The sequence below is a fragment of the Gymnoscopelus braueri genome (assembly GCF_963280865.1).
Source record: "Gymnoscopelus braueri genome assembly, chromosome: 21".
NCBI classification, from domain to species: Eukaryota; Metazoa; Chordata; class Actinopteri; order Myctophiformes; family Myctophidae; genus Gymnoscopelus; species Gymnoscopelus braueri.
In genome coordinates, this window is record NC_137623.1 from 44950322 (window position 1) to 44978008 (window position 27687).

The following is a 27687-nucleotide window of genomic DNA, read 5'->3' on the forward strand; positions in this document are numbered from 1 at the left end:
GATGTTAAAGAGTCTGGCCAGCTTCTCCCAGGTGAGGGGGTTCTTAACTTTTTCAGGCCGCGATCCCCCCCAAAATAACAATGAACTGTCTGCGTTGGGAGGCGTTGTGAGCTTGTAGATCGGCTATTTTCCACAATTTTTGCCTCTTTCTTATATTATTTGACAATTAGTTTGTTGATTACTTTAATGGTCTTTCTTTTATTTTTTATTTTTTTGGTATTAAAAAGGTTTTGAAAGTCCTTAAATTGACACTAGTCACTGTCATCTGGGTAACCCCCCCCTCCCCAAAAAATCTTGTGGGGACCCCTGGTGGTTCCGACCCACAAGTTGAGAACCACTGGTCTAAGCCGACGTCACTAACGTCCCCACGCATCTGTGCCGTGACGTCATCACGCATCCATGCCCAAACAACATTCAGGAAAAAGCCACGTTGACGAGAGAGAGAGAGACGCTACGATCACTTCTACTATCAATACTTATACTTACAACAACCAGATCCCACTGAACAGATCGATCTGTTGATCTATAGATCACTGTGTTGTCAGACATGTCATCACCGCCCAGCGACAAGATGGAGACCAAGGCAGGACACGCACCTGCAGGTATAGAAACATTTATGTTTGATATTTACCTAGTAGCCACGGATCCACACGACGGTCGTCTAGTCATGTATGAACTTCAACCTGGTGTTTGGACTTTCTCCCGTCTTGTCCCGTACATCTTCATAAACGTTCAGATTCCAAATATAAAGTGCGTACCCCATGGCCACGGATGTTACAATTATGTACGGGTCCTCAGAAGTACCCGTATCTTCCGTATTGTTCAATAAAAAGCATTTTAATCTGACAGGTGGCCATTTTCGCATAGTTATAATGTATCAGAAGGTGCAATACACCTCCCAACCAATAGGGTTGCGTGGTTGAAAGCGTATGGAGAAAATAAAAAGAATGGCCACCGATTGGATTAAAATGTTTTTTATTGAACAATATGGAGGATACGGGTACTTTTGAGAGCCCGTACATAATTGTAACATCCGTGGCCATGAGGTAAGCACTTTATATTTGAAATCTGAACGTTTATGTAGATGTATGGAGCAAAAAGGGAGAAAGTGTAAAAATAACAGGTGAAGTTCATCCATGACTGACAGTCACGTATCAGAGCGGGCTAATGTTTACCAAACCTTCATAAACGTGGCCTGTATGTTTGATTTCAGTCACACATATTAATACCGTGACAACGTGACATGATGAAAGCCTTGCATACACAAGAGTTTTATCTAGCTTGTAGGCTTACACCTCTATTTGTGTTGTGACTTATTGTGACGGTAACATTTGATTGTTTGATTGCATGATGGTTGCATGGATTAAAGTGATCTCATGTCGCCACGACATGATTTCAGTCATTTGGATTCTTTCGTGGAATCATGTCGTGGACCGAAAATAGCAGATCTACAAGTTTGTAGATCTGCTATTTTTGGTTATTAGTTATTTTAAGATGAAACTGAAAGAGTAGAAGTGTTCAAACTAGCAACAGATTATATTGAAGAGTTGAATTGGTCAAACTAGCTATACCTTAATGGTCTCAGATATTTCATAAAAGCAAGCAAGCCTCAATCTGCTATTTCTTCAACTGGGGTGTAGAACATAGATTTAAAACGATATGAACAAACGAAACATCATAAATTAATTCTACATATTTTGCTGATTGTTTAGGAAACACTCAGTTTCACAAATCACAGATTGGGACATGGCCTAACAACAGTTTTCAGCCATGCGATTCTATTTAGCTTTAAACCATGTGGTTGACACATAGTGGGAGTCGTGACCACATAGCATTGCAGGTGATTTGTCACAGATATTGGCCTGTGTTTTTAAACCTGCAGTTAACCTTTTATTTTAACCAGTAGGCTAAACAGATCCAAGTCTCTTTTTGCAAGTGTGCACTGGGCCAAGAGGCAGACATGTTAACACAGATTCACACATGTGTAAATAGACATTAGTGTTTTCAAACTTTTTCATATCAAGGACCCCCACATCAATATGTATTTGGCCGCGGACCGCCATCTGAAAATATTTAATGCCAGGGTACCCCCAATACAAGATTTGTGCTCACTATGTGTTGTGAGCTTGTAGATAAGCTATTTTCAAATAGCCGACATATATTAGGGTTCAAGTGCTAAGACATTTACAGTAGAAAACTCCATTAAAACCCTACATGACCACCGAAGCCACACATGACGTGATGGCGCCACATGCATGTGGTCATGATGATTGGCATTTGCATGTTATTTCTTATTTGTTGCAGATATTATTGGACATAATTGGTGAATGTGTAATTTCTCTGCACTTGCTGAAGCGTGTGTGTGTGTGTGTGTGTGTGGGTGGGTGTGTGGGTGTGGTCTTACTGATGCTGTGAGGACCACAAGTGTAGTACAATTTGAGAAATAGTTATTGTGACTTTTTTGGGGGAGTTAGGCATACAATTAGGAAAAATGCAGGTTAGGTTAAGGGTTTATGGTTGGAGTTATGTCTGATTTATACTTGGTCACATGCCCATATCAGCTCAGTGGCCTTGTGGTTAGGGTGTCCGCCTGGACCCTGAGATTGGGAGGTCGGGGTTCGATCCCTGGCCGAGTCATATCAAAGACTTTAAAAATGGGACCCAATGCCTCCCTGCTTGGCACCCAGCATCAAGGGTTGGATTGGTATGTCCCTGCGACATACTAATGTCATGTCTAGAGGAGGTGTACTTGTCTTGTACATCAAGCTGCCTCACACTACAGAAACGGGAGATAGGCTCCTGCCCCTATGGGCCTCATGGCTTGGCAAGGCTTACCTTACATGCCCACACCATGCACCAAAAATAGCCAATCTGTTAGCTTGTACATGATCGGCTATTTTTGTCTTTAGTCTTTGCGCTCCAGGTTAGGAATGGCAAAAGAAAAGTGGCATTCATAAAATCCCTGTCATAAAATAGTTAGTTGATGTCCTCGCAAAACCTGTGTGAGCTGTAGCGACAGAACATGGATCGCAGCATGTTTGTGGTCACGCCCCACGCAGTTCTTAAATGTCTAAATGTTTGCACACTAGCTATCAGGTGGTTCTAACTAGCAGGCCTAACACGGCGTCTCTCTGTGTTGCAGGTTGTCTACATGTGCTTTGATAACAGATAAGGTGTACGTGGACATAGCTAAAGTAGGCCAGCACTGTAAGATAATCACTACTAAGATAAGAGAGAGAACCCTATGATCCATGCTGGCAGGACATGCCCTGCACTAACCTGTCATTTTTTACATATATGTGGTTCTCAAACCTTTTCATGTCAAGGAGTCAGAGCTCCAAAATGATATGTATTTGGCCAAGGACCCCTGTCTCAAAATATTTTGTGCCAGGAGGCAGGGACCTCCAGAAGCAACGATTTGTGATTTGCTTTTGTCAAAAATAGCTGATCTACGTGATCTTGGCTCCTGAGTGCAGCCATTTTTAGCGCACATGCACCCAAACATCTGTCCAGTGTTACTAAAACTTTTCACTGACCGCACCAGTGCACCTTACATTTAGTCGGTCTGTCTGTGTGTGTGTGTGTGGGTGCACCTCAATTACAGTATATGCCGGTGCACCTGAAAAGGTTGGGCACACCCGTGCAACCAACTAAAAGGTTAGTCTGGAGCCCTGGGATTAAATGGGGTGACCATCCTGTATATATAAAGATAAGAAAAAACACACACACCAGTACCCTTAATAACTTTATCCAATTTCAGAAATGGAGAAAATAAGTTACCGATCTACAAACCTTTCTATGTGACAATAAAGTTGCAGCGTGACACGTTGTTGCCTCATATTTCCGCTATTTTCATTGAACTTTTGCCCCCAGGTGTGGGACGCATTGCAAGGCGGGGTTCATGTGGTTAATAATGAGAATTAAGGTTACACCACGTTGCTATCATATGAATAGATGGGTGAGGTGAGGGTAGGGATGTGACCTACTAAGCATGTCAACTATTGTGGTTTTGTTTTGTGAGCTCCAAGTGTGTGTGTGTGTGTTGCGCGCTATGAGCTTGTAGATCTGCTTCTGGGGGTCCCTGGAACAACATATTTTGAGATGGGGTTCCGCGGCCAAATACATTTTTGGGGGTCCTTGACATGAAAAAAGTTGGAGCACCACTGATATAGCAACATAATATTAGGATTTAGAAAACATTTGTAGATATGTATTTGGCCGCGGACCCCCATCTCAAAATGTTTTGTCCCAGGGAGTCCAGGGAGTCCCAGAAGCAAAGATTTGAGTAAAACATTTTCACTTTAAAAATATTCAAAGATTTGCGCACATCTTTGAGATTTTTCAAAAATAGCAGATCTACAAGCTGGCAGCACGGCACGAAGTGACGTGCTGTGAGCTTGTAGATCTGCTATTTTTGGATAGCCAAAGTATAAAATAATGGTTATAGCTAAAATCTAGAATGACAGATTATTTTGGCAGTCTTAATGGGTTAATGATAGATGAATCAACAGTGTATTGATTGTGAATATCCCTACTTGTGTTATAGTGAAGGCAGGAGGCATGAGGATAGTGCAGAAACACCAGCCGACTGCACCAGAACCCCCCCCACCCGTCAAAGAGGACAACGATGACGAGGAATACGAGACCAGCAGCAGGTACTGGACACACACACACACACACACACACACACACACACACACACACACACACTTAAACCCTAAAGCCGACAATAGCCGATCTACAACCTCACAAAACACTGTATCGTGAGCTTGCAGATCGGCTATTTTTGGTGCATGACACAGGCATCCAACTATAAGGCATAATCCCAAATGAGGTTATTTTTATTTGTATGCATAAACCATAAAACAACCGTATCTCTTGTGAGGACCTGGAAAATTGTCCTCACAATGTCTATTTCTGAAATTCTGCTATACTTGCGGACATTTGGCCCTCACAAGTACACACACACACAAAGAAGTGACAGTGAACCTTGTTGCAACAGCTTGTGTTGTGTTTACACGTGGACAGTTCAGATCAGGACCACCTCTACAATCTAGCGGCCCACTATCATCTGTCATCGAGTTTGGCAAGGCGTTTATTTGTAGAGCACATCTCAACGCCAGTACAATTCAATGTGCTTTTACATAAAACAAGCAAAAGAAACACTGACACGTTATTGCAGGAATAGCGGAGTTGTTGCAGACCTGTAGTTTAATGGGAGTTTGTCCTAGATATGTGGTGCAAAACTGAGCGCTGCTGATGTGCATGCGTGCGCACACACACACACACACACACACACACACACACACACACACACACACACACACGTAGAATGATGTAGTGTCAGTCCATGGCAATTGTCATGTGATGTCTGCCATGCTGCTTAAAGGGTAAGACCACTTTGGTAGAGGTTTGGGTTGTGTAGTTACCTTGCCATGATGTAACTCCAAAGGTGGGCAAGAAGTCAAAAATAATTGCTCCTTTGATTAGAAATTGATAATTCAAAATATGCTCCTCATTGACTTACATTGTACGGTAAAACAGCTCTCAAAGTCACTCTTTTAGCACGTAAATGAACCCAAAAAAGTTGATTCAGGCAATATAGAGCATCACCAAACCCAGTTTGTTTTTTTAATAAAAATGTCAACTTCCTGTTGATTTAACTATTTGAAGATCTGGATCCGGATCCGCCGATCCAGTCCGGGTTTTCTACTTATTAAAAATGGCAAAATCAACAGGAAGTTGACATTTTTATTAAAAAAAAAAACAGTACTGGGTTTGGTGATGTTCTATATTGTCTGAATCAACTTTGTTTGCGTTCGTTTTTTTGCTAAAAGAGTGACTTTGAGAGCTGTTTTACCGTACAATGTAAGTCAATGAGGAGCATATTTTGAATTATCAATTTCTAATCAATGGAGCAATTATTTTTTATTTCTTGCCCACCTTTGGAGTTACATCATGGCAAGGTAACTACACAACCCAAACCTCTACCAAAGTGGTCTTGCCCTTTAATTGTCTAAACAACATAATTACTGTAATTGCAGCATTACCTCTAAACAACCCCTAATCAGCCATGTTTCTTCAGTGGTGGAAAGCAACTAAGTACTTGTACACTACTTATGTACTGTAGGCTACTTGAGCAAATATACTTTTGCTTGTACTCCACTACATTTCAGAGGAAAATGTTGTACCTTTTTATTCCACTACAACCCCCGTCTCCCCAGCTCTTTAATGAACAGGAAATCTATTTTCAGGTGGGTTGCCAATTTCAGCCAATCAGGGAGAGAGTACCATTTATCAGCTTTATTTTTTATAATAGTGTCCCAGTTGAAAATGTGTCCATGTTTTTTTGTCACCACTTCCATTTCCACTTAGCCTGTATCCTGTATGAATTCTCTCTCCTGATTGAATAAAATTGTATCCCGACCTCAAAATGTATTTTTATGTGTATTAAAAAGCTGGCAAGACAGGGAGACTCCTGTTACTGAACAAACACTCTGTAGCAATGAGTACGATCAGACTATAGTGCTGAAATCACTTATTTTAACTAAATAAATTCACCTACTGCACCTTTTTTAGTGAAAAAGAACTTCCGCACACCCAGATGAGTTACTTTGGTGCGTAGATGACAAACAGTAGATGAGATCCATGATAAAAGATACCCGCACACTGTCTGCCACTTGCACGTTCATAGAGAGGTTATTTAATGTGAAGCAACGTTTTGGTCGTGTGGCATGCCTGAGAAAGGTTCTCACGACGCAAACGTTGCTTCACATTATCACATTAACCCATTCAATCTGGGAAATAGCAATCTGGGAAATAGCAGATATACAAGCTCATAGTGCGGCACTCGGTGCCGCGCTATGAGCTTGTATATCTGCTATTTTTGAAAAATCGTGAACATTAAATTTTGTGCAAATCTTTGAATATTTTTTTAAAGCGAACATTTGTAACTCAAATCTTTGCTTCTGGGGGGGGGGGGGGGGGTCCCTGTAACATCATTGTATGTGACCATGGACCCCCATCTCAAAATATGTTGTTCCAGGGACCCCCCAGAAGCACAGATCAGAGTTTTTTTGTGCTTTAAAACATGTGTGCAGGTATCTTTTATCATTAATCTCACTTACTGCACCTTAAAAATATATATAAAATAAATAATAATTATTATTATTTCTTGTTGAAGGCATCGTGTGGTAAAGTTATTGTCACAGTGTTTTTGTCGTTGTGTCTCAATCATGAATAAGATAATGGGTGTTTGTGTTTAACATGGTCTTTGTGTACTTGTGAGGTCTCCTCCACTTATTTTACTCTAAAAGCACTGGGCCCTGCAGGTGGCTAGTTCCCATGGGGGGGGGTGTGTGTGTGTGTGTGTGTGTGTGTGTGTGTGTGTGTGTGTGTGTGTACTGGGAATATAGAATGTTTTGTTCCTGTGTGTGGAATTGATTCCAAAGTTGTTCAGAATTGTAAATCAATATCGCTTTGGCTTATCAATTGTCCTATTGATTCTAGCGGGACGTGATGTTATGTCTCAAGAGCCGAGAGTCATGTCATTGAAGTCAAACATGTCGTTATAATAAAGCTTCTGTTGAATTTCTTGCCAACTACCGGTAAAAAAAAACAGGGAACATGAATTTAACGACTCGCATTTTACATCAATGTTTGTCAGTTGAAGCTGTTCTACACCAAATCTCTTCTGTGAGCTTGTAGATCTGCTATTTCTGACAAATGTTTTCCCCAAAACAGGGGGGGGGGGGCTGGGGTTCAAGTGGTTAATGAAAGTGACAGAGGGCCCCAGATTAGAACCAACTACCAATAATAGAAAAGGATCAATAGTGGGATCAATAAGGAATCTAATCAGGATCGATAAGTGGATAGAAATAGATTTATTTTAAATGGACGGTCCCCTTCCCTAGTGCTGAAGGAGTCCTGTCCACGCAAACACACTAAGCTAAATTATTACATTGCATGTTCCTCCTCTAGCATGGCTTGTTGTTGGGGCCCTTTATAAAACATACATTCTGTCTCTGGCTGTAAGTCACGGTAGAGTACTGTAGTATCAAATGACTGTAAAAGCCATTTAGTTTGTACTTGATCCCCTGCTCTTTTCTTTGGATCTAACAACAGAAAAGACAAAGCAGGAGACCTAGAAGTGGAAGGTGAAGATAGGCAGATAATGAGAACAAAAAGCTCTCACAAGGTTGGCCTAGTTTTCCAGGGTCAAGGCTAGAGAGAGAGAGGGAGAGCATACAACCACCTTAAGTGAAGATGGACAGGAAAGAGGGAGAGCGCGAGATGGGGAGAGACGAGCAGCAAAGGTCGTCGGGAACGGGAACGGGACTCGAACCTGCGACGCGCTGTCAGGCTATGTTAGAGCCTAAGTGCCCGGACGGCTAAGCCAGCGATCCGGGCCATGTTTTTATGGTTTTGTTCCACCTTTGCTTTGGCAATGCAAACATGTTTTCTCTTGCCAATAAAGCCCTTTGAATTGGAGAGAGAGAGAGAGAGAGCAAGCGTGCAAAAGAGAGCGAGAGGGAGAGGGAGAGCTGTACTGTATGTTGTTTCCTGTGTGTTGGAGTGTTGCCATGGGTGTGGCTGGGATCCCAGCTTGAGAGAACATGTATTTCCTCATTTTTTCCCCCCGCAATGCTTTGTGGGATATTGAGTCATAATTTATACCTCCAAAAAAATAATATCTCCATGACTGCCTCTGCTATGCTAAAGACAAACGTACTATCACTGCTGCAGAGGAGGTGTTCTAAGACCGTGGTTCTCAAACCTTTTCATGTCAAGGACCCCCAAATTGACCCTTATTAGCCCGTGCCCCACAGACCCCCATTTGAAAAGATATGCCAGGGAAGAGAAGAGAAGATTTTTACCTCTCTAGCAGTGATTCTCAACCATTTCAATTTCAAGGACCTCCAGTTTGACATTCATTAGGGCTACGGACCCCCATTTAATGGCATTTCTATCTCTGGGACCCCAATTTATATTGTAAAGTCAATGTTAATTTAACTCTGAGAGTGTACAAATGACGGGTCCATTTGGTTCCGTTTGTACACTCTCAGAGTTACGGACCCATAAGGGTCCATTTGGTTCCTAACTATCCATCATTTAGCTGGGGACCCCCCGGAACTCCCTCAAGGACCCCTAGGGGTCCCCGGACCCCACTTTGAGAACCAATGTTCTAAGAGACAGACTGCACACAGCACACTTGTGTTGCAAGTTGGGCTGTCACGATCATGACAATCTGCTTTACGAAGAACTGTCATACTAATAATTGCGCCTAACAATTAGTTTTTGGCATTGAACATTGGAACATGTTTTCAAAATTAAGCTCCTGGTGGTGAGCAGGTTGGTGCCTACACTGCCTTGCATGGTTTCCTTTGCCATCGGTGTGTGAATGTAAGGCACATTCTAAAGCGCTTTGGATAAAGGTGCTAAAAATGCACCATTTACTTATATTATTTATTTAATGAGGTTTTACCTTTTTTATTACTGACAATAATAAATAATACTGGCATTCCGAGCATAGTAAGCATACTTTCACTTTGTAAGTGATCCTTGAATTTTGGCTCATTCATGTTTTTTCCCCAAAAGTTGTGGACAAGAGTTCTGGTCAATGTCAGACGTATGTATTGTGTGTTTATGTAAAACCTTTATGAAGAGAGACTCCTGAGACCAAGGTCTCTTTCCATAAGAAACATACTATACTGTTGTGGCGGACAGTAACTAAGTACAGTCTCAGTCTGTACCGTATGTATTTATTTACTTTAGAAAAGTATTGTTATTCAGTGTTTCCCCCTAGGATTAGGGATGCCACGATCCGATTTTCAGATCGGATATCGGCTCGATATCAGCCAAAAAAACCTGGTTCAGATTAGACGTGGATCCGTTTGCAGTGAAAAAGACCGATCCAAACGCTCCGATCCAAGCACTCCATTCCAGTAGTCCGATCCAGCACTTTTTTCTAGCACGTTGGATACTGCAGGCATCAGCATGCAGACTGGAGCCCTGCATGCCCGTCGGGACCCGACCAGGGCCCAGCCGTTTCTGTATTTGACCGCCGGGCCCAGGGCCGGGCTCGGACTCACAGACCCCATTATATTAATAAGGTAAACATTTTGTCTCAGCATGTGCGCTATAGCTTGAATGGAGGGGCTGTGTGTGTGAGGCAGCACCCTACAGTCTATGGGGCAGAGACCGTATCTTAGCAACACTGAAAGCGCTAACTCTCATTGGTCGTGTCTGAGGGCTTTTCCAGACACCCAACTCCCAAAGCTCCCTGACAGTCACACACACCGCAACGAGAGGGGGAGAGAGAGCAGAGTGGGAGCAGGACAGCAGAATCACTGCCATTTCTTAAATAAATCGCCCCGTCATTCACATTCACAAAGTGCGTCCCGTATCAGTTCAATATGGAACGCGTCTTTTAGTTTCCAAAAACCGGGACGATTCCGTATTTTACGGGACGGTTTGGTAACCATACGCGGCAAGCTGGCAGTTATCAATGCCTGATTTTCTTTCCAAGCCAGTGCCAGCTACAATGCAAAATCCCAAGTCACCAGAAGTGTGTGGAATTATGCTGCGAGGACGTAAGATCATTCCCAACGGTGGCTGGAGGACGATTTCTTACTTTTTTTGTGTGATGTGTGTGTTCTTGACTTCTTGTGGCTTTGTTTTTTTATCAGAGCGCAGCTGAGAGTGCAGCTGCTGCGCGCAGCAGTGAAAGCGCACGCTCGAACATTATTAATAATAATAAATAAATAAAAAGTCTTCGAGCCGGGCTCGAGCTGTGTATTTTAGATGTGAGTTGGGAGGGCTCTGAGTGTTCCCACTAAGGAAAGTACTAGGCTTTCAACATCTTAAAACCGTCTTTGTTTTGGTGGGTAGCGAAAGTGTATTTTTACTAGAGACGAGAGGATGCGCAGCCTCTGCACTGCCGGCAACGGCTGAAAAGTAACATTGAAATAACTGGGTTTTCAGTTGCTTCGTATTGATATTCAGTGTATTCAATTCTTATTTTAAACTTGGTCTCAGTAAAAAGGACCATCTCAGGTGCAGTATAGTGACTGGGCATAAATTATGTTTATAAATGTTTTAGCAAATTCCACATAAACAGTCATGAGGCAGAACCAGGGATGAACAAGGCAGAAAGAGCCAGCTGGTTAGTCAGTAAGGGACCAATCAGAAGGCTGACAATGGGTCGATTCTTCCTCTCTCTCCTCGTGATACTCATCCTCTCCATTACCTCTTTCCTTGTTTTTTTTATCACAATTCTCTCTTTGCTGTAATGCCTATACCTTCCTATCCTTTCATCACCTGTCTGTCTCTCTCTCCTCCTCACTGTAACCATGTCTGTCTCTCTCCTCCTCACTGTAACCATGTCTGTCTCTCTCTCTCTCTCCTCACTGTAACCCTGTCTGTCTCTCTCCCTCTTGAAAACGTCCATCATGGTAAATCAGATCCAGGATTGACTGGTTGTGGGAGACGGGTTGTTCTCCTGACACCTGCCTCCTGAACGCTCCACTGACTGCTGCCAACGTCAAAATGTATCCATACATACCTGTCAGTGTGTGTGTGTGTGTGTGTGTGTGTGTGTGTGTGTGTTTGTATTACCATACTTGTGAGGACCCAATGTCCGCACAAGTATACTAGAATTTGAGAAATGGACGTGAGGACCGTTTTCCTGGTCCTCACAAGAAAGATTGTAGACCGGGAACCCCTATACAGAACTACCTTTCAATCCGGGAACCTCTTTTGGGGTTGTTGTTGCTATGTACAGTATATAGCAACATATTTTTTTTTAAATGTTTGAATAGATGTTTGAAGTTTTTTCAGAAAACTTAAGGCAGGATTTAGAAGGCGTTTTTAGAATCGGCCTCAGGTCTAAATGGGATTTTTAGAGATACGAAAAGATTCAGGTTAGCATTAGACATTTAGAGGTTATGTTTAAGGGTTGGAATTAAGCGTTAACATGATTTGTACTTAAATTGCGTGCCAGTGTCATACCCTGAAAAATAGCTGATCTATAACATCACGTTGTGAGGTTGTAGAGATGCTTTAGGCCTATGATAAAAAATGGCAAAATGTATAAAAAAAATGTTGTTCATAAAATCACTATCCAAAAATGTTGATGTCCTCACAAGTATAGTAAAACATACTTGACAGAGAGAGAAAGATTTTCTTAGCGTTCACTAATGCAGTGCAGTCATCCAGCCTCATTGTGGGAGCACTGACTGACGGGTGAATGCAGTCAGTGATTCATCTTGTACGTCGTCGCTGTCTGGTGAAAACCTTGTATGTCCATAACCCTTAGTTTTCAGGAAATGGATTATCTCCGTAGTCACCCCAACATTGCTATTGTGAAGTGGTTTGTTCTTATTGGTGATTAATGTGTCCATTTAGAGTCCAGCCTAAACTGGCCGATGCCTTGTGTTGCCTACATAGTTCACCTACTGTATAAACTGCTTCACAAGAAGTCGATATGTGCTCAAATATATCGTCTGTTGGGTAGAAACCTCACATGTCCAAAACGGTCTGCTGCTTTTGATGCTTCTGGGCGTTAATTTAGGAAAAAACACCAAAAGTTAGAATATGGAGATACTGTAAGTTGTTTCTGCCCGACAGCAACGATATTATCAACGAACCCAGTGGTAAAGTTCCTGCCCACAACCACGGAGGCTGGGGGTTCGATACCGCAGCGGTGCATCCGAACACAATCGGCCCGTGTTGGCGAGGAGGGTGGTATTTGTCACTCCTATGGGCTGGGGGGGGGGGGGGGGGGCACCTGTCAGCAGGGAGTGTTGGGCAAAGGCTCTAACGCAGGGGTCTTCAACAGAGGGTCCGGGACCCCTAGGGGGTCCTCAGAGCTACTACAGGGGGTCCGCCAAATCTTTGTGTGATATGATTTTTTCTTTTTACCTTTTTTGAGGAGAACTTTAGCCAAAAATAGCAGATCTACAAGCTCGTAGATCGGCTATTTTTGGCAAATAGGTGTAGAGGGAAAAAAGAACGGTAAAAAAAAAACGAGTTTAATCTGAAACACAATTGTAGGCCTACACAATATAGAGGGGGTCCCTGCTTCATCTCTGTCTCAGCTAGGGGGTCCTTGGGCTGAAAACGTTGAAGACCCCTGCTCTGACGTCCTCCCGGTGGGGGCTCCTCACTTTCAGGTGAGTCAGTAGTATACAGCAGTGACAACGTGGATAAATGTGTGTAGGGAGGAATTAATTGGCATAACGACGAAAATTGGGGAGAAAAAGGTGTACAAAGATAAATATTGAACCAATGAAAGAGTTAAGAAGACCTTGAGACTAAATAATAACTACATTGGACCCATTGGAACACAGGTTCTTCTTTTTTTTTGTTTTCCCTTCCTGAAAAGTAAAGTATTTTTGACATACTAGGTTTCCAATGCAACAGCAACAATGTATCATAATGTATCATTCCTTCAGCAGTTGTTGCTCTGTACCTGAGGTAGCTAATTAAGAGCAGATCACAGGTGACTAGCATCTGTTACCGCGACAACGGTAAACATCTCCCGAGGCAACACACTTTCTGCTCTGCTGAAGCAGAGACATGGGTGGAGTGGGAATTTAAAGTGTGTGTGTGTGTGTGTACATTACTATACGCAGTGGTGGAAAAAGTACTCACATTCTTTACTTAAGTAAAAGTATCAATACTGCAATGTAGAAATACTCTGTTACAAGTAAAAGTCCGGAATTCAATATTTACTTGAGTAAAAGTACAAAAGTATTGGCATCAAAATGTACTTGAAGTACCACAAGTAAAAGTACTCATTATGCAGAATGTCCCATTTCAGCTCACAATGCGTCGCGTCGCGACGCATTGTGCTTGTAGATCGGCTATTTTCAAATGGCCGAAATGTATATAGGGCTGAAGTGGTTAATGTATGTTTTGTAATAATAATCAAAATCTTAAAAGTAACTAGTTATTAAAGTAGAAGTAAAAGTACTGGAAATTGGAAAGTGCACTCAAAATTGCACTTAAGTGCAGTACTTGAGTAAATGTACTTAGTTATTTTACACCACTGGTGTGTGTACATTACTTATTTATGTGTGAGACATTCCTGGCCTTCAAATAAGAAAAGGAAAAATTACAACGACGGATACTATTGATAATAAATGTCCACCAGATGACAAATATAAATGTATGATTTATGCAAATCATCCGACTGTTTAATTAGGTTCTTGATATAAACAGTTCCAGTTCCCTCTCTTATCTCCTCTCATTACTCCCTCTCTACGTTCCATGTAGCTTGCTGGAGCCCCCTGCAGGTTGCTTTTGTCTCTGCACACTCCCACCCCCATATTTTGATGCCAATACTTTTGTACTTTTACTCAAGTATCATTTTGAACACGGGCCTTTTACTTGTAACAGAGTATTTTTATATTGTGGTATTGAGACTTTTACTTGAGTAAAATATCTGAGTACTTCTTCCACCACTGCACAGTACTGATTATCTCTCTCTCAATTAAATTAAATTCAACAGGTTTTATTGGCATGACATTTGGCAAGTGTTGCCAAAGCACAATTACAATTATGACATAAACAACATAACATTTTCTTGTGTGACAGAAATTGACATATTTTGCAGCCAAAACTACACATTCTTTCTGTTCCCCCAGAAGAAGTGGTAACTTCTCCCTTTCTGTTATACTTATACCGGAATTCTGGGCAAATTATCTGTGGTTTTCTCTCTCGCTCTCTCTCAATTCAGTTCAAAAGAGCTTTATCGTCATGAGAAAACATACTATGCTTACATTGCCAAAGCATGTGTCATGTGTAAAAACAATTGAAAACTAACACATGTATGCACAATTAAAGGGAATACATGAATGTGTAAACAGAGTGTCACAGACACATTGCACCTGGGGAAAAACCAGCTTATACACAAACGTGTTTTATTTGCCGTTAGGAATAGTTATATGTAAGTACACATGTAGGCAGGGGTAGCTGGGAACAGAGCTTTTTGAAACGAATGGCAGCAATTCTTTCCCCAGGATTTTTGCAGTCACTTGTTCTAGACAAATGGCAGGAATCTTTCAATAGTATTCAAAATGGAACACACAACAGCAGCAGATTTTCAGATGTGTTCAGTTGCTCTGTTTGTATGTAAACCAAAGTAGTTCTATGTCAAAGGTCAGGAATATACGATTAGTAGTCCTTAAGGTGGTTGTATTCTCTCTCTCTCACTCACTCACTCACTCACTCACTCACTCACTCACTCACTCACTCTCTCGCTCTCCTCTCACACCATTCCTCTCTCCATCCCTTCAGTGACAGAATACAGAGCCTGTTTAGCACAGTCATGGTAGAGCCATTAAATAGCTTTCAAAACCACAGGCTAATCTGTGTCATTCATTGAATCATAATGTCTGCCTTCTGTCTGTCTGTCTGTCTCTCTCTCTCCTCATACAGAGAGTCTGGTATTGGGGCCTATGGCTGGGCAATTAACCGAAATGATATTGAAAAACGATATTTAGAACCAATAACCAAGTCATAGACTTAATCTAGCTCATGTAGATTTTGATGCCCTACCTTGTCGTACAAGAGTGTCAAGCACGTGTCGCAATGTGATGCCTTGTTCCATTTTTCTGAAAAGTAATGGTTTTGGACGTACAAGTTTTCCACCCGACAGCGAGGATTTTCCACTTTTTCCCTGCACTCAGCACACAGATAAAGTGGTGACAGCCCAGCACGAGGCTCTGCTAAGGCTCAGTGTTATGAATAGATCCCCAGCGGTGCACAGCGCCCGGTGCACTCAAACTGTATGGGGTCCCCCACTTGTCTTGTTATTTAACCCATTAAGACCGGGAACGCATCCAGCATTTAAGATTTATTTGGCTATTAAAAAAAATTGCAGACCTACAAGCTCATAGCGCGGCACCAAGTGCTATGAGCTTGTAGATCTGCATTTTTTTTTAAATCTTGAAATTTTGTGCAAATCTAAAAAAAAAATATATATATATATATATATATATATGTATATGTTTTAAAGCGACATTTTTAACTCCGATCTGCGCTTCTTGGGGGTCCCTGGAACAACATATTTTGAGGTGGGGGTCTGCGGCCAAATACTTCTCATTTTGGGTGGTCATTGACATGGAAAAGCTGGAGAACCACTGATATAGCAACATACGTTTTTTCCCCAAAAAATGTTCAAAAATTTGTAAAATATATTCAAATTTTAACTATTTTTCCAAAATAGCAGATCTAAAAGCTCATAGAGCGGCACTCGGTGCTGTGCTATGAGCTTGTAGATCTGCTATTTTTGTACAGCCAAAGAAATCTAAAGTGACACAGATGTGTTCCCGGATCGAATGGGTTAAACTTTGTGTGAAAACTGGAGTAGCTGCTTACTATCCACCCGGCGCTGTTGTGACAGTTGCAGCGACAACGGTAACGTCGCTGTCGGGTGGACACCTCGTATGTCCAAGACTTGTTACTTTTCAGGAAATGGGGGAAAAAAAAGAAACTGTGTTCCAATGCTCTTCATTGTTAATACTTTTCATTTGTTTATTATTTTAAAACCCACAGACACACTTAACCACTTTAACTTTATTATTAAAATGTTTTGGAAATAAGCACACTGCTTTGATGTGACATTCTTGTGGCATCCAACAAGCTTTGAACTGAGCAGACTGGATAAGAGAGATGAGAGATAATGGTCAAAACATCTTAAACGCCCACTTTCGCCGATTTTCGATGTTCTGGCCATTTTCGCCAGTTTTTTTAAGATTACGCGGACTATGACGGTCAGACGGCGACGAACTGAGTAAAGTTCACTTTAAGCTGCTTCCAATGCATCCACTGCCATTTCCGTCGGCCTTACCGTTCGGCCGCTAGGGGCAGTTTTTTGGGGGTAATAGTTTAATATATTTTTTACTAATTAGCATACATTTTAGGCCCGGCCCCGAAAACGTTGGGTAGGGGTCGGGTTCAGGCAGAATTTGAGAACTCTAAGCCGATCTACAAGTTCACAACGTTGTGAACTTTTAGATCGGCTATTTTCACTCATTTTGTGTGACATGATATGGATGGAAATACAAGGTTTCTGCCCGACAGCAGCGATATATACAAAGTCCAACATAGATAAGGTGCATGATTAAAACATAAACAGCAGTGGATAAACAGAAATGCTTCTTGTGCAGCTGGAAAACATATCCAGCGTTATAAAAACGGCAGCAGATGTGCGAACGTTAAAATGACATTTCAGTCTCGCGATGCGATTTATTATTATTTTTGGATACCTGTTATCATCCTCTCTCTCTCTCTACCTCACCCTCTCTTCACACCTCTGCTTCACTCCTTCCTCTCGCTCTCTCTCACACTCTATTCGTTCTCTCTTTCTCTCGCTCTTTCTCTCTCTCTGTCTCTGTCTCTGTGTCTGTCTCTCTCTCTCTCGTCTCTCTCTCTCTTCCACACATCTCCTGTGCCTCCTCATTCCGGTCACCATGTCCCCACCTCTCTGTCCTTATTACCTGCTCCTCTCAGGTCTAGCTTTCTCATCTCTTTTCTTTTTTCCTAGTTTATAGGATGTCCCCCAGCGTTGGTCACGATGAATGGGACCATTTAAGCAGCTGGCAGGTCCTGTGTGTGTGTGTGTGTGTGTGTGTGTGTGTGTGACAGCAGGGAAGTTGGTGTTTTAGCAGGAAACATCCCTGAGTTTCCAGAGGTCTCTTGTACAATGTCTGGACGGCTGCACGTACACACACACTGAAACAAACACACACACACACACACACTGAAACAGGCCTATAGCACAGTGGTTCTCAACCTTTTTCTGGATCAGGGCCCACGAGTATTAAGTTCCTATTTATCGGTATGAAAACACACATCATGTATTAATGTTATATTATCATTCAAATTGACTCGAATCGAAAAATGACTGGTTTTGACACAAATATTAACATGCCTGTCTCTCCCTGTTTCCCCCTCTCTCTTTCCTGTCCTTTTTTTGCAGTCCTCCAAAGCCCACTGTCATTGTTTCTGGAGTGGTTACAAAGGTAAGAGAGAGACACACACACACACACACACACACACACACACACACACACACACACACACACACACACACACACACTCTCTCTACTTAGTAGCAGGGGATTGTGGGACATGGAGTCCACAGGGGAAGAAGGCAGAGGCTGTTTACTGACTGAAAGAGAGACAGATGGAGAGAGAGAACAGAGGTAAACAACAAGTACTCAGTAGTAGTCAGAATTACAGACTTGGTAATAGAGGGTATGCGCATGCTTAAAGTGAATGGCACATCGAGTGGCAAAGCAACATGCAAAGTGAGTTTAACATTGTTTAATGCAATCAGATATGACTTTTCTGTTTGGCTGCATGGGCTGTCAAGGCCAGAAAGTATTTTTTTGACACTCAGTAGCCATTCCTGCATAACTTCCTGGTTTGATGATGATGTCACACGCATACCCTCTATAAGGGTCCTTTAGGTAAGGGACCACCTTGAGAACCACTGGTCTAGTAGTAGTGGTTCTCAAACAAAGGACCCCCAGATTGATATGCATTTGGCCACGGACCCCCAGAAGAGAAGATTTCTGTTGGAAAAATTCAAAAGCGCGGCACGAAGTGACGAGCTGTGAGCTTGTATATCGGCTAGTTGGTTTTTTTTGATCGCCGACGTATAGAATATGGATAGAGTGGTTAAAATGATTGTGATGCTGTATTAACAAATTTAGCTGGGGACCCCTGGGGGTCCCCGCACCCCACTTTGAGAACCACTGGTCTAGAGACCGGGTCTAATACATTTGAATTTCCCTCGGTTCAGTTGTGCTATATATATATATATACCCTCTAGTCTAGGTTAATTTGAACATCAACACGTTCATGTGGTCATTATTCAGTTAAGCATGGTTTTCACTGCTTTTACCTATATGAGCAGTGGCAAATACACCTTCTTGATTCTTCTCAACCCATTAAAACTAGGAAAGCATCTGTGTCATTTTAATTACCTTTCACTTGATTTTGTCCAATAAGAATTTAGAATCTCAACCACAGAGATCCCATTTATCCTGCTGTCTTCCCATTTACACCTTATCACACCATCAAAGCCACAGGCTTCCACCCGGGGGAAAAAAAGCCTCACAAAGGTGGCAAAAAACATATTGACAGGGCGATATAGTGCTAAGGAGAAAACAGGCAGAGCATTAAGGCCACTGTGGCCGTGGGGCATGTCTTTTTTTCGAGGGGCACACGGCCAAACTGAGAAGCACCGAGAGCCGTGGCCGCCGTGAAATTCCTGCTCTGGCCTCAAGTCTTATCTTGAGGCCAGGTCGGAGGAGAATGGATTTTAAATAAATTAAATACAGAAAGGTTTAAGAACCACTGCTCTGGAGCCATAATGGACCTGTACAGGACATAGTTTGGCATAGTTAGATTGATTTAGATTGTACTGGACAAGTGGACATAGTTAGGCATGGTTTTATTTGATTTAGCCAATCTCAAATTGGCTGTGAGTGTGAACCTGTTTGACAGTTCCAATATGTGTCACAAATGTCAGCTGATGCCGGTCAAAGTCTGAACGCTGCTGTTTGTTTTGTTATGTCATTGCGGTGATGCTGATAGGCCTGCGTCCTGCGTCTCTGACTCATATTGTTAAGAAAAGAAGCATTCTACAGTTGTCAACAACATATTCCATGTTAAGAAACATTGTGGTAAAAAATAATAATAATCCACCGACATTTTGCACTACTTTATCCTACGTTATGTGAACATTCACATAGAAATTACCTAAAAAACACGATAGAAAAAGAGACACCGCCATTTTGTGCAGACTCTTTTGTAGGTTATATAGGTCACACGTTTGATTGAGTATAACACCTGGAGCAACGTGTCTGTGCCGTGAGCTGTGCTGTGAGCTGAATTTATGGGTCACACTTTTTAGTATAACACCTGGAGCTGAAACGTGAATGTCTTTTTGCCGTGGGCAGTCGCCTAAATCGACCTTTCTTGTAAATTTAAAACATAGTGATTGTTGCCACCATAAATGCCACTAAGTATTTAATTTGCATGACTTTATTTTGATGCCATTTACTTTAAATAGTCTACTGTTCTATGGTTGCATATACTTTTATTTAACAGATTTTAAAGTTGTCAGATTTGGAATTTTGTTTATTTCTTTCAGACATGAATATAATCATATAAGATCAAACGCATACACGCTACATTTTGTTAAAAATGACACATTCTATTAGGACTCGTTGGCTTTCCCTGGGACTCATAAGATGTCACCGGGACCCATCTAATAGACCACCCATTGAGTCCCAGGACCAATTACATTGAAAGCCTAGCAACATCACACTGTGTGTGTGTGTGTGTGTGTGTGTGTGTGTGTGTGCGCATGTGCACCTGGAAAAGTGTCCTTGAGAGGGTCAGCCTGCCCTGCAGGGTTGTGTGTGTGTGTGTGCGCAGATAGTGTGAGATTTGTGCTGATATGGACACAGCGGCAGAGATCCCATTTATCCTGCTGTCTTCCCATTTCCACCTTATCACACCATCAAAGCCACAGGCTTCCACCCAAAAAAATAAACTCACAAAGGGGGCTAATCGAAACAACTTAACGTGTGTGTGTGTGTGTGTGCGCGCGCCAGTCTGTGTGTGTATTCTATCTCTTTATGTGTGGGTCTCTGGGACTCCAATCTACAGTACACTGTTACATCTTCAAGTGTTAATTTAACCCATTAAGAGGCGATTCTTAAAAATGTTTTCTAAATCCTATAACGGCTTTTTGAAAAAAAATCTAAAACATTTTTTTTCAAGATTTTTCAAAAATAGCAGATCTACAAGCTCATAGCACTCGGTGCCGTGCTATGAGCTTGTATATCTGCTATTTTTGAATAGCCAAAGAAATCTAAAGTGACACAGATGCGTTCCAGGTCTTAATGGGTTAAAAGGCAGTGCAAGTGATATCTTTTGGTTAAAACAAATGTTTTTTTTTGTTAAAAGGTTATAGCACTATATTCTGATGGTAATCATTGCTATAGAGCAGAGGTCTTCAACAGGGGGTCCGCGACCCCTAGGGGGTCCGTGGAGGTACTGCAGGGGGTCCGCGAAATTGTTGTTTGATTTAAACAATATTTTTGTTTTTAAAAACTTGTTTTTATTTTAATTTTTTCAAAAAATGTCAATTTGTCTTTAAACATAACATGACATATTTGAATAGCTTAGTATTGAATGCACAATAACATGGTATGTTTATACATATTTTGAAGAGAAAAGACAACGAGGTCCTTTTGCACACCTACTGGGACAACCTGTGCGTAGGAGCAGGCAACCATTTTTTCATGTTTATACATATAAAACTCAATTTTATACATAAATATACGATATATATTAATATGTGGTAGCCTACCCCCTACCCTACGAGGTAGGTAGGGGGTCCCTGCTCCATCACCCCATCAGTTTGGGGGTCCCTGGCCTGAAAAGGTTGAAGACCCCTGCTATAGAGTGTTTGTTCAGTAACAGAGAACTCTCCAGCTCTTTAATAAACGGAAAATATATTTTTAGGTAGGTTGCCAACATCAGCAATTCAGGAGAGAGTACACATTCATCAGGTTCAGTTTTTATAGAGTTACCGTTAAAATTTCCTCTGCTCATTGTGTCATCACTTTCAATTTCACTTGCTTATCCTGTATCCTGTGCAAGTTATCTCCTGAATAGATAAAATTGGTACCTTGACCTGAAAATGCTAGTGATGGGTCGTTCATGATGGATTCGTTCAAAAGAACCACGAACAGGAACAAACTCGTTCACTTCCTGAAACTGTTACGTTCGCGCTTTCGTTCAAGCCCCCCTTACACATGACGGGAGGGTGGGCTGTTCCTGCGACAGACAGACAGACACGGCTGCCTGTAAACTTATTATGTATCTTTGCTGCTGTATTATAACGAGTACATTTGTCCCTTTGGGATCACTAAACTGCAGTCTAATCTGATATATCTATTCCAATCCAAAGTACGGCTATGAAAAGTGAATGTTACGTACTGTGCAGATTTGGAATAATTTAGCTTGTTTTTTTTTACACACAAATACATTACAATACAATACAAAACTACTGCTTTAAACCACTTGAACCCATCACCCCTAGCATGCACCCTAGCATCCGGGGTGAACGTTTCATGAAAATATCCGATTTACAAGCTCACAAGGATTGCACCTCTTCCTCATTATCTAGCCTTAATGATTGTAAATGGATTAGCATCTAGAGATTTCATACTTTTGATGCAACATCACGCTTTTATTTCATTATGATTTTTCATTACGGCTAATTAGCTGCAGCCTCATTCTGGCTTTCTGTTTATTAATGTTGCGGAACGTTATTAGTACAGCATTCTGTACATTATGAATGATGATTGATGGCAGATTCATAATGTCTGATACCTAGGGAAGCCAGATGGAGGGTTTTACACAGACATACACAAAATCGCCCAGCCCATCCTTGCTTGACCCTAATCTGCTGTGTGCGTTTGTGTGTACTTGTATTACCATACGAGAGCAAGCAGAGAGTGGAGGGTGGCGCAGTGGTAAAGTTCCTGCCGACCACCGCTGAGGTTGTGGGTTCGAATCCTATATTCTCTATTAGTACTCATTGCTCTTGAGTGTTCGTTCAGTAACAGGAGTCTCCTTGTCTCTCCAGCTCTTTAGTTTAACAGACGATGCATTTCCTAGTGGTGGGGGAAAAAAACGTTCATTTCAGTGAATGAACGATTTCGTTCATGCAATGATCCGTTCAAATAATTTGTTCACGTTCACCGTTCAGTAGCGCTTTTGTCTAGTGAAAAACAAGTACAAGTCCTGTATTGACAATGTTACTTAACTCATTGAGTGCCCAAATTATTTCTGGCTATTTCTGGTCAGTGCGTTTTTTTTTTTTTTTTTTTTAAGTAAAAAAAAAGTGCTTAGGAAGATACAGCCTTTTTCAGTTATAAGTTAAACAAGGAGTGGATGGAGCTGCAAATCTTCAGATAATGATATCTTGGGTTCGGATCATTATAATAGAAAAGGCTTTCGGGGGTGAAATTCATGCAGTGGGTGTTGTGAAACATTTGCCATTCACAAAATATATACAATTTAACTGCAGTTTTTTTGAAAAAGTTACCTAGTACAACTTTAAGTAAAAATATCTGAGTACTTCTTTCAGCACCGTTAACACGTGCATACAAATTCTCTCTCTCTCTCTCTCTCTCCTTTTGATAAAATGGGAACCAAGCCAAATGCTTTGATGGGATTAGAATGGATATGGATGTTATTTAAATGAGTGTTTTGTGGCGGGCGGCTATTGTGATTTCTTCTTGTGAATAAAGAGATTGTGGTTAAACGTTGGAATGGAATGAGCAGAGCGGAGGTCACAGAGAGACTGCTCGGTCAGACCGCAAAGTACACGGACGCCGTTAGTCCAACCCGCTTTAGGGGGATTTCCCCCATTGTCACCGTTTTATTTATCGCAAAGGATTTAGAATGCTGTAGCATGTATTGTGTACACACACACACACACACACACACACACACACACACATTTGGCCCTCACAAGTATAGCAATACAAGTACAAACGCTCAATACAAGTACTCACATTTTTTTACTCGCAAAAGTGACGCGTTGTGAGCTTGTAGATCGGCTATTTTCCAATTGCCAAAGTGTGTGTGTGCGTATACATACATACATACAAATACATACATAGGTCTGGAGTGGTTTTGTAATAATAATCCAAATCTACAAAGTAACTAAAGTTTTCAAATAATTATAGTGGAGTAAAAGTACAATATTTGCCTTTGAGATGTAGTGGAGTAGAAGTAAAACTATTGGAAGTTCTCCAGTAAAGTAAAAAATACCTCAAAATTGTACTTGAGTGAATGTACTTAGTTACTTTACACCACTGACACACACACACACACACACACACACACACAAACACAAAGAGGCCAACATCTTAGCAGTGCGATAAATCCTGTATTGCAGCTAACGTTATTATGCATGCGTATTAGGTCTACAGTTCTCAATGCGGCCGGTGTCACAATGTGATGATCCATAGCTGAGCACAGATTTACATGTTTTGCTCTTCGTCTCCTGGCTGGCTGTAAACATGGCTACCTCTCTGTCTGGAACCTGTCTCCGGTTAGCCTGGCATCACTAGACCAGGGGTCTGAATCTTTTCTTGTCGACCCTTTTGAACATTGGTTCTCAAAGTGGGGTCCTTGGGGGGGTTCCAGGGGGTCCCCAGCAAAATGTGTTAATATAGCATCTCAATCATTTTAACCACTTTATACTTTGGCTATTCAAAAATAGCACATCTACAAGCTCATAGCGCGGCACCGAGTGCCGCGCTATGAGCTTGTAGATGTGCTTTTTTGCAAATCTTTGAATATATATATTTTAAAGCAAACATTTGTAACTCAAATGTTTGCTTCTGGGGGTCCCTGGAACAAAATTTTGAGATGGGGGTCCGCAGCCAAATGCATATCATTTTGGGGGTCCTTGACATGAAAAAGTTTGAGAACCACTGCTTTTGAAAGCTTTTCCAGAAAACACAGATTCCAATCAGCAGCCTTCATGATCACAAAAGCCTGTTTCCATCTTCACGTTCAACCACGTAAAATGAAATATTGTTTCGACATTGATATTGCCATTTTTAACTCTAACTGCCAGAGTTAAAACATCGTCTATAGCTGCCCTTGGCAGCGATTTCGAGCGCGTTTACTAACTTATGAAAAATCATAGAATGTTATTCTTCACAAGGATCCAGCCGGCGATGGCCTCAAAAGACGTAGGGGGTCTCTGTGAATCAGGGGAAAAGGCGTGCCGTCGCGATAATCCATTCCATAGTTGTGGGCAGTTGATTGTGGCTTGTTTTTGCCAAAAAGCAACAGAAAGCAGAGAAAATATATATTTTTTAATCCTGTAATACTAAACGAAACCAGCTTCATTTTGTTGTGATCGCGTGATTTCTGGGTGTACTCTTCATCATCATCCTCATGATCATTCACAGGCTGCGGAAGACCTTCTATGGTAAACCACTGAAAACGCCACATGACGAGAATCTTGTTATTGGCGGTCTGAGCCTTGGAGTGAAATAACAAGAAATCCCCTCATTGGCAGTCAATGAGTCAATGCCGTTATTACCGATACAAATAACGATAACCGATTTAATCGTGCACCCTGCTATCTTATCTCTCTCTCTCTCTCTCCAGGGGGACAAGGACTTCACCCCCGCGGCTGCCCAGGTGGCCCACCAGAAGCCCCAGCCTTCCTGCTGCAAGATGCCCCCCAGCCAGCACGGCGGCCACATCCACCAGCCGCGCAAGTGAGAGCTAGCCGCCCCGCCCCCGCACGCCACGCCAACACCACGGCGCGGCCAGCCACCACCACGGCTCAGCCGACGTCACGCCGGCTGAGCCTTCCACGCAAAACGCTGAGGACGGACCACGCTTTAAAGACCCCCGACCACACATACACATCTGAGTTCAAGGTTCTTTTTTTTCCTTTTTTTTATTATCCTGAGGGTCCCGTTACCCTCATGTGTTCGTTGAGGGCGTTCCAAATTGGACTCCTTATGGGGGTCTGTAACTCTGGGAGTGCATGACTGGAACGATTTTGTGCACTCTCAGAGTAATGGGGTTCCTCGAAAAGAACGGTTTATTATAACGAGTTTTTAGCCAGTTGACATCAACGTTGTAAAGGAATTGCATGAGGACGTTCGTATCGATGACAGCATTCCACCTTTTACATTCTCTGCTGGCGCTGGCTGTACTATAATGCTTAAATGTTTACTCGTTAGCATTGTTAGCTTGACAATCAGTTATGCTTTCGTACCTACGACAGAAATGTGGCTTTAAAGGTGTACTTGACACCCAAATATTTTTTTCTATCAGTTAGTAACACCATGTAGCCTAGAATTCATGGAGATTTTTTCGTTTAGTTTTTGTCAGGTTCTTGAATGAAGAACACAAAAATTAAGAGAATATTCGATGAATTTAAGAAAATAGGGGTCCAAGTTTAACAACAGACAAATTAATATCAAAACAATCTTTATTCATAACCTCCAGCACTTGGTTTCACTGTGAGTTGTTTTTGTAAATGACTTTTGATATATTTTTTGCTGCTGTTAAGCCAAACTATATCAAAAGATTGTCACAAAAAAACATTCTGACCCGTACTTCAACCCTCGCCTAAGTAGCAGATCTACAAGCTCACTATGTGTCGCTTTGTGATGCATTGTGAGCTTGTAGATCAGCTATATTTTATGCCAGGGGTTCTGGTATAAAATATGTTCACCGGGCCAAATGAAAAATTCTTTGGGGGTCCAAACTCCTGGCTCTCTGTGGCAAGCTCGTTTTCCTTGAATGCATCAAAATAATATCCTCTTCATTTTTGGATTCTTCATTCAGGAATGCGACAGAACAAAATCTCCCTGAAATCAAGGCTTCTTGGGGTGTTTAAAAGATGGAAAGAAAAATTGTAAGACTGTATATTAAGTTTGGGTCTGTAATGCATTATAAGGCATTATGACACACGTCAAAATGTTTATAATCATGCATAACAAGGTTCATGAAGTAAGTGCTGGTCATAATGCTCCGCAGAACAGCACATTATAACTACCGGGTGACACTTGACTTAAAGGTTGGGTCTATAATGCTTTATAATCCCATTTATAATGCATTATAATGCACTAATAAGGCTTCATAACACTCTTTATAAATGTTTATAATTATGCGTAACAGCTTATAACACAACTGAACTTAATAATGCATTATGTCACTCCATTCTGGGGTGAAAAGAAATGGAAACTGATCTTAGATGTGTGTGATTGGGTGGGGACGCTTGACCCCACCCCTACAGCGATACACTGACCCTCCCCATTGGACCACAGAAAACGTCAATCAATCCATCCAAACAACCAGCCAATCACCTGAGAGTGATGAGCCCCAAGCTCCCGCCCTCTACCACACAAGTATCTCTGCACAGACCAAAAGAGCCAATCAATAGTCTATAGGCATTAGAATATAAGAACCAATGGCAGCATAATGAAGGTTCATATTAGCCAATCACCTGCCACTACCAAATCCTGATTTGTACTTGGGTTGCGCACAAGTGGCGCGGATTGAATATAGACGATCTACAAGCTCACTGCACGTCGCCCTGAGTTTGTAGATCTGCTATTTTCGGTATGCAACCATGGATAAATTAGGATTCGGTGTGTTGTGAACCAACAAGTTAACTGAAAAGAAACCTCAGGTTACCATAGCAACTCTGACAAGCATTCCACCCCCCATTTTCTAGAACAAAATTAGCATGCCAATTATTCATTTTAGACACACACACACACACCCTCTCTCCTTAATCACCCACCTCCTTACCACTCAAGTGTCGTTAATTGCAACACTAATCAATGTTCAGGTGTCCAAGAGGAAAGAAAGACGTAGAGAAAAAATATATAAATTATATACCTTTTGCCAAGGAGTAATTGCCTGTGTATTTAATAGAGTTTAAAAAGAAGGAATAAAGAATAGTTTTATTATTTTTGTTTTTGCTTAACTCAGTTTTCTTGAGTAAATGGTTCAAAGTGTACAAATCTTTTGTCAGTGAGTGGACTTATAGGTATTAGGTGTGGTTGTAATGGTGAATAAAGATTTATCATGGAAGAGTCA

The 27687-nt window shown here is 41.6% G+C and overlaps 1 protein-coding gene across 1 annotated transcript; it reads left to right on the plus strand.

The window, feature by feature from the left end:
• Nucleotides 1–412: 412 nt before the first annotated feature.
• dap (death-associated protein) lies at nucleotides 413–27687 on the plus strand. Its single transcript, XM_080417715.1, has 4 exons — nucleotides 413–602; nucleotides 4547–4655; nucleotides 17987–18029; nucleotides 25231–27687. The coding sequence occupies exons 1-4, from the start codon at nucleotides 548–550 to the stop codon at nucleotides 25345–25347; spliced, it is 324 nt and encodes a 107-aa protein (XP_080273841.1). The 5' UTR covers nucleotides 413–547; the 3' UTR covers nucleotides 25348–27687.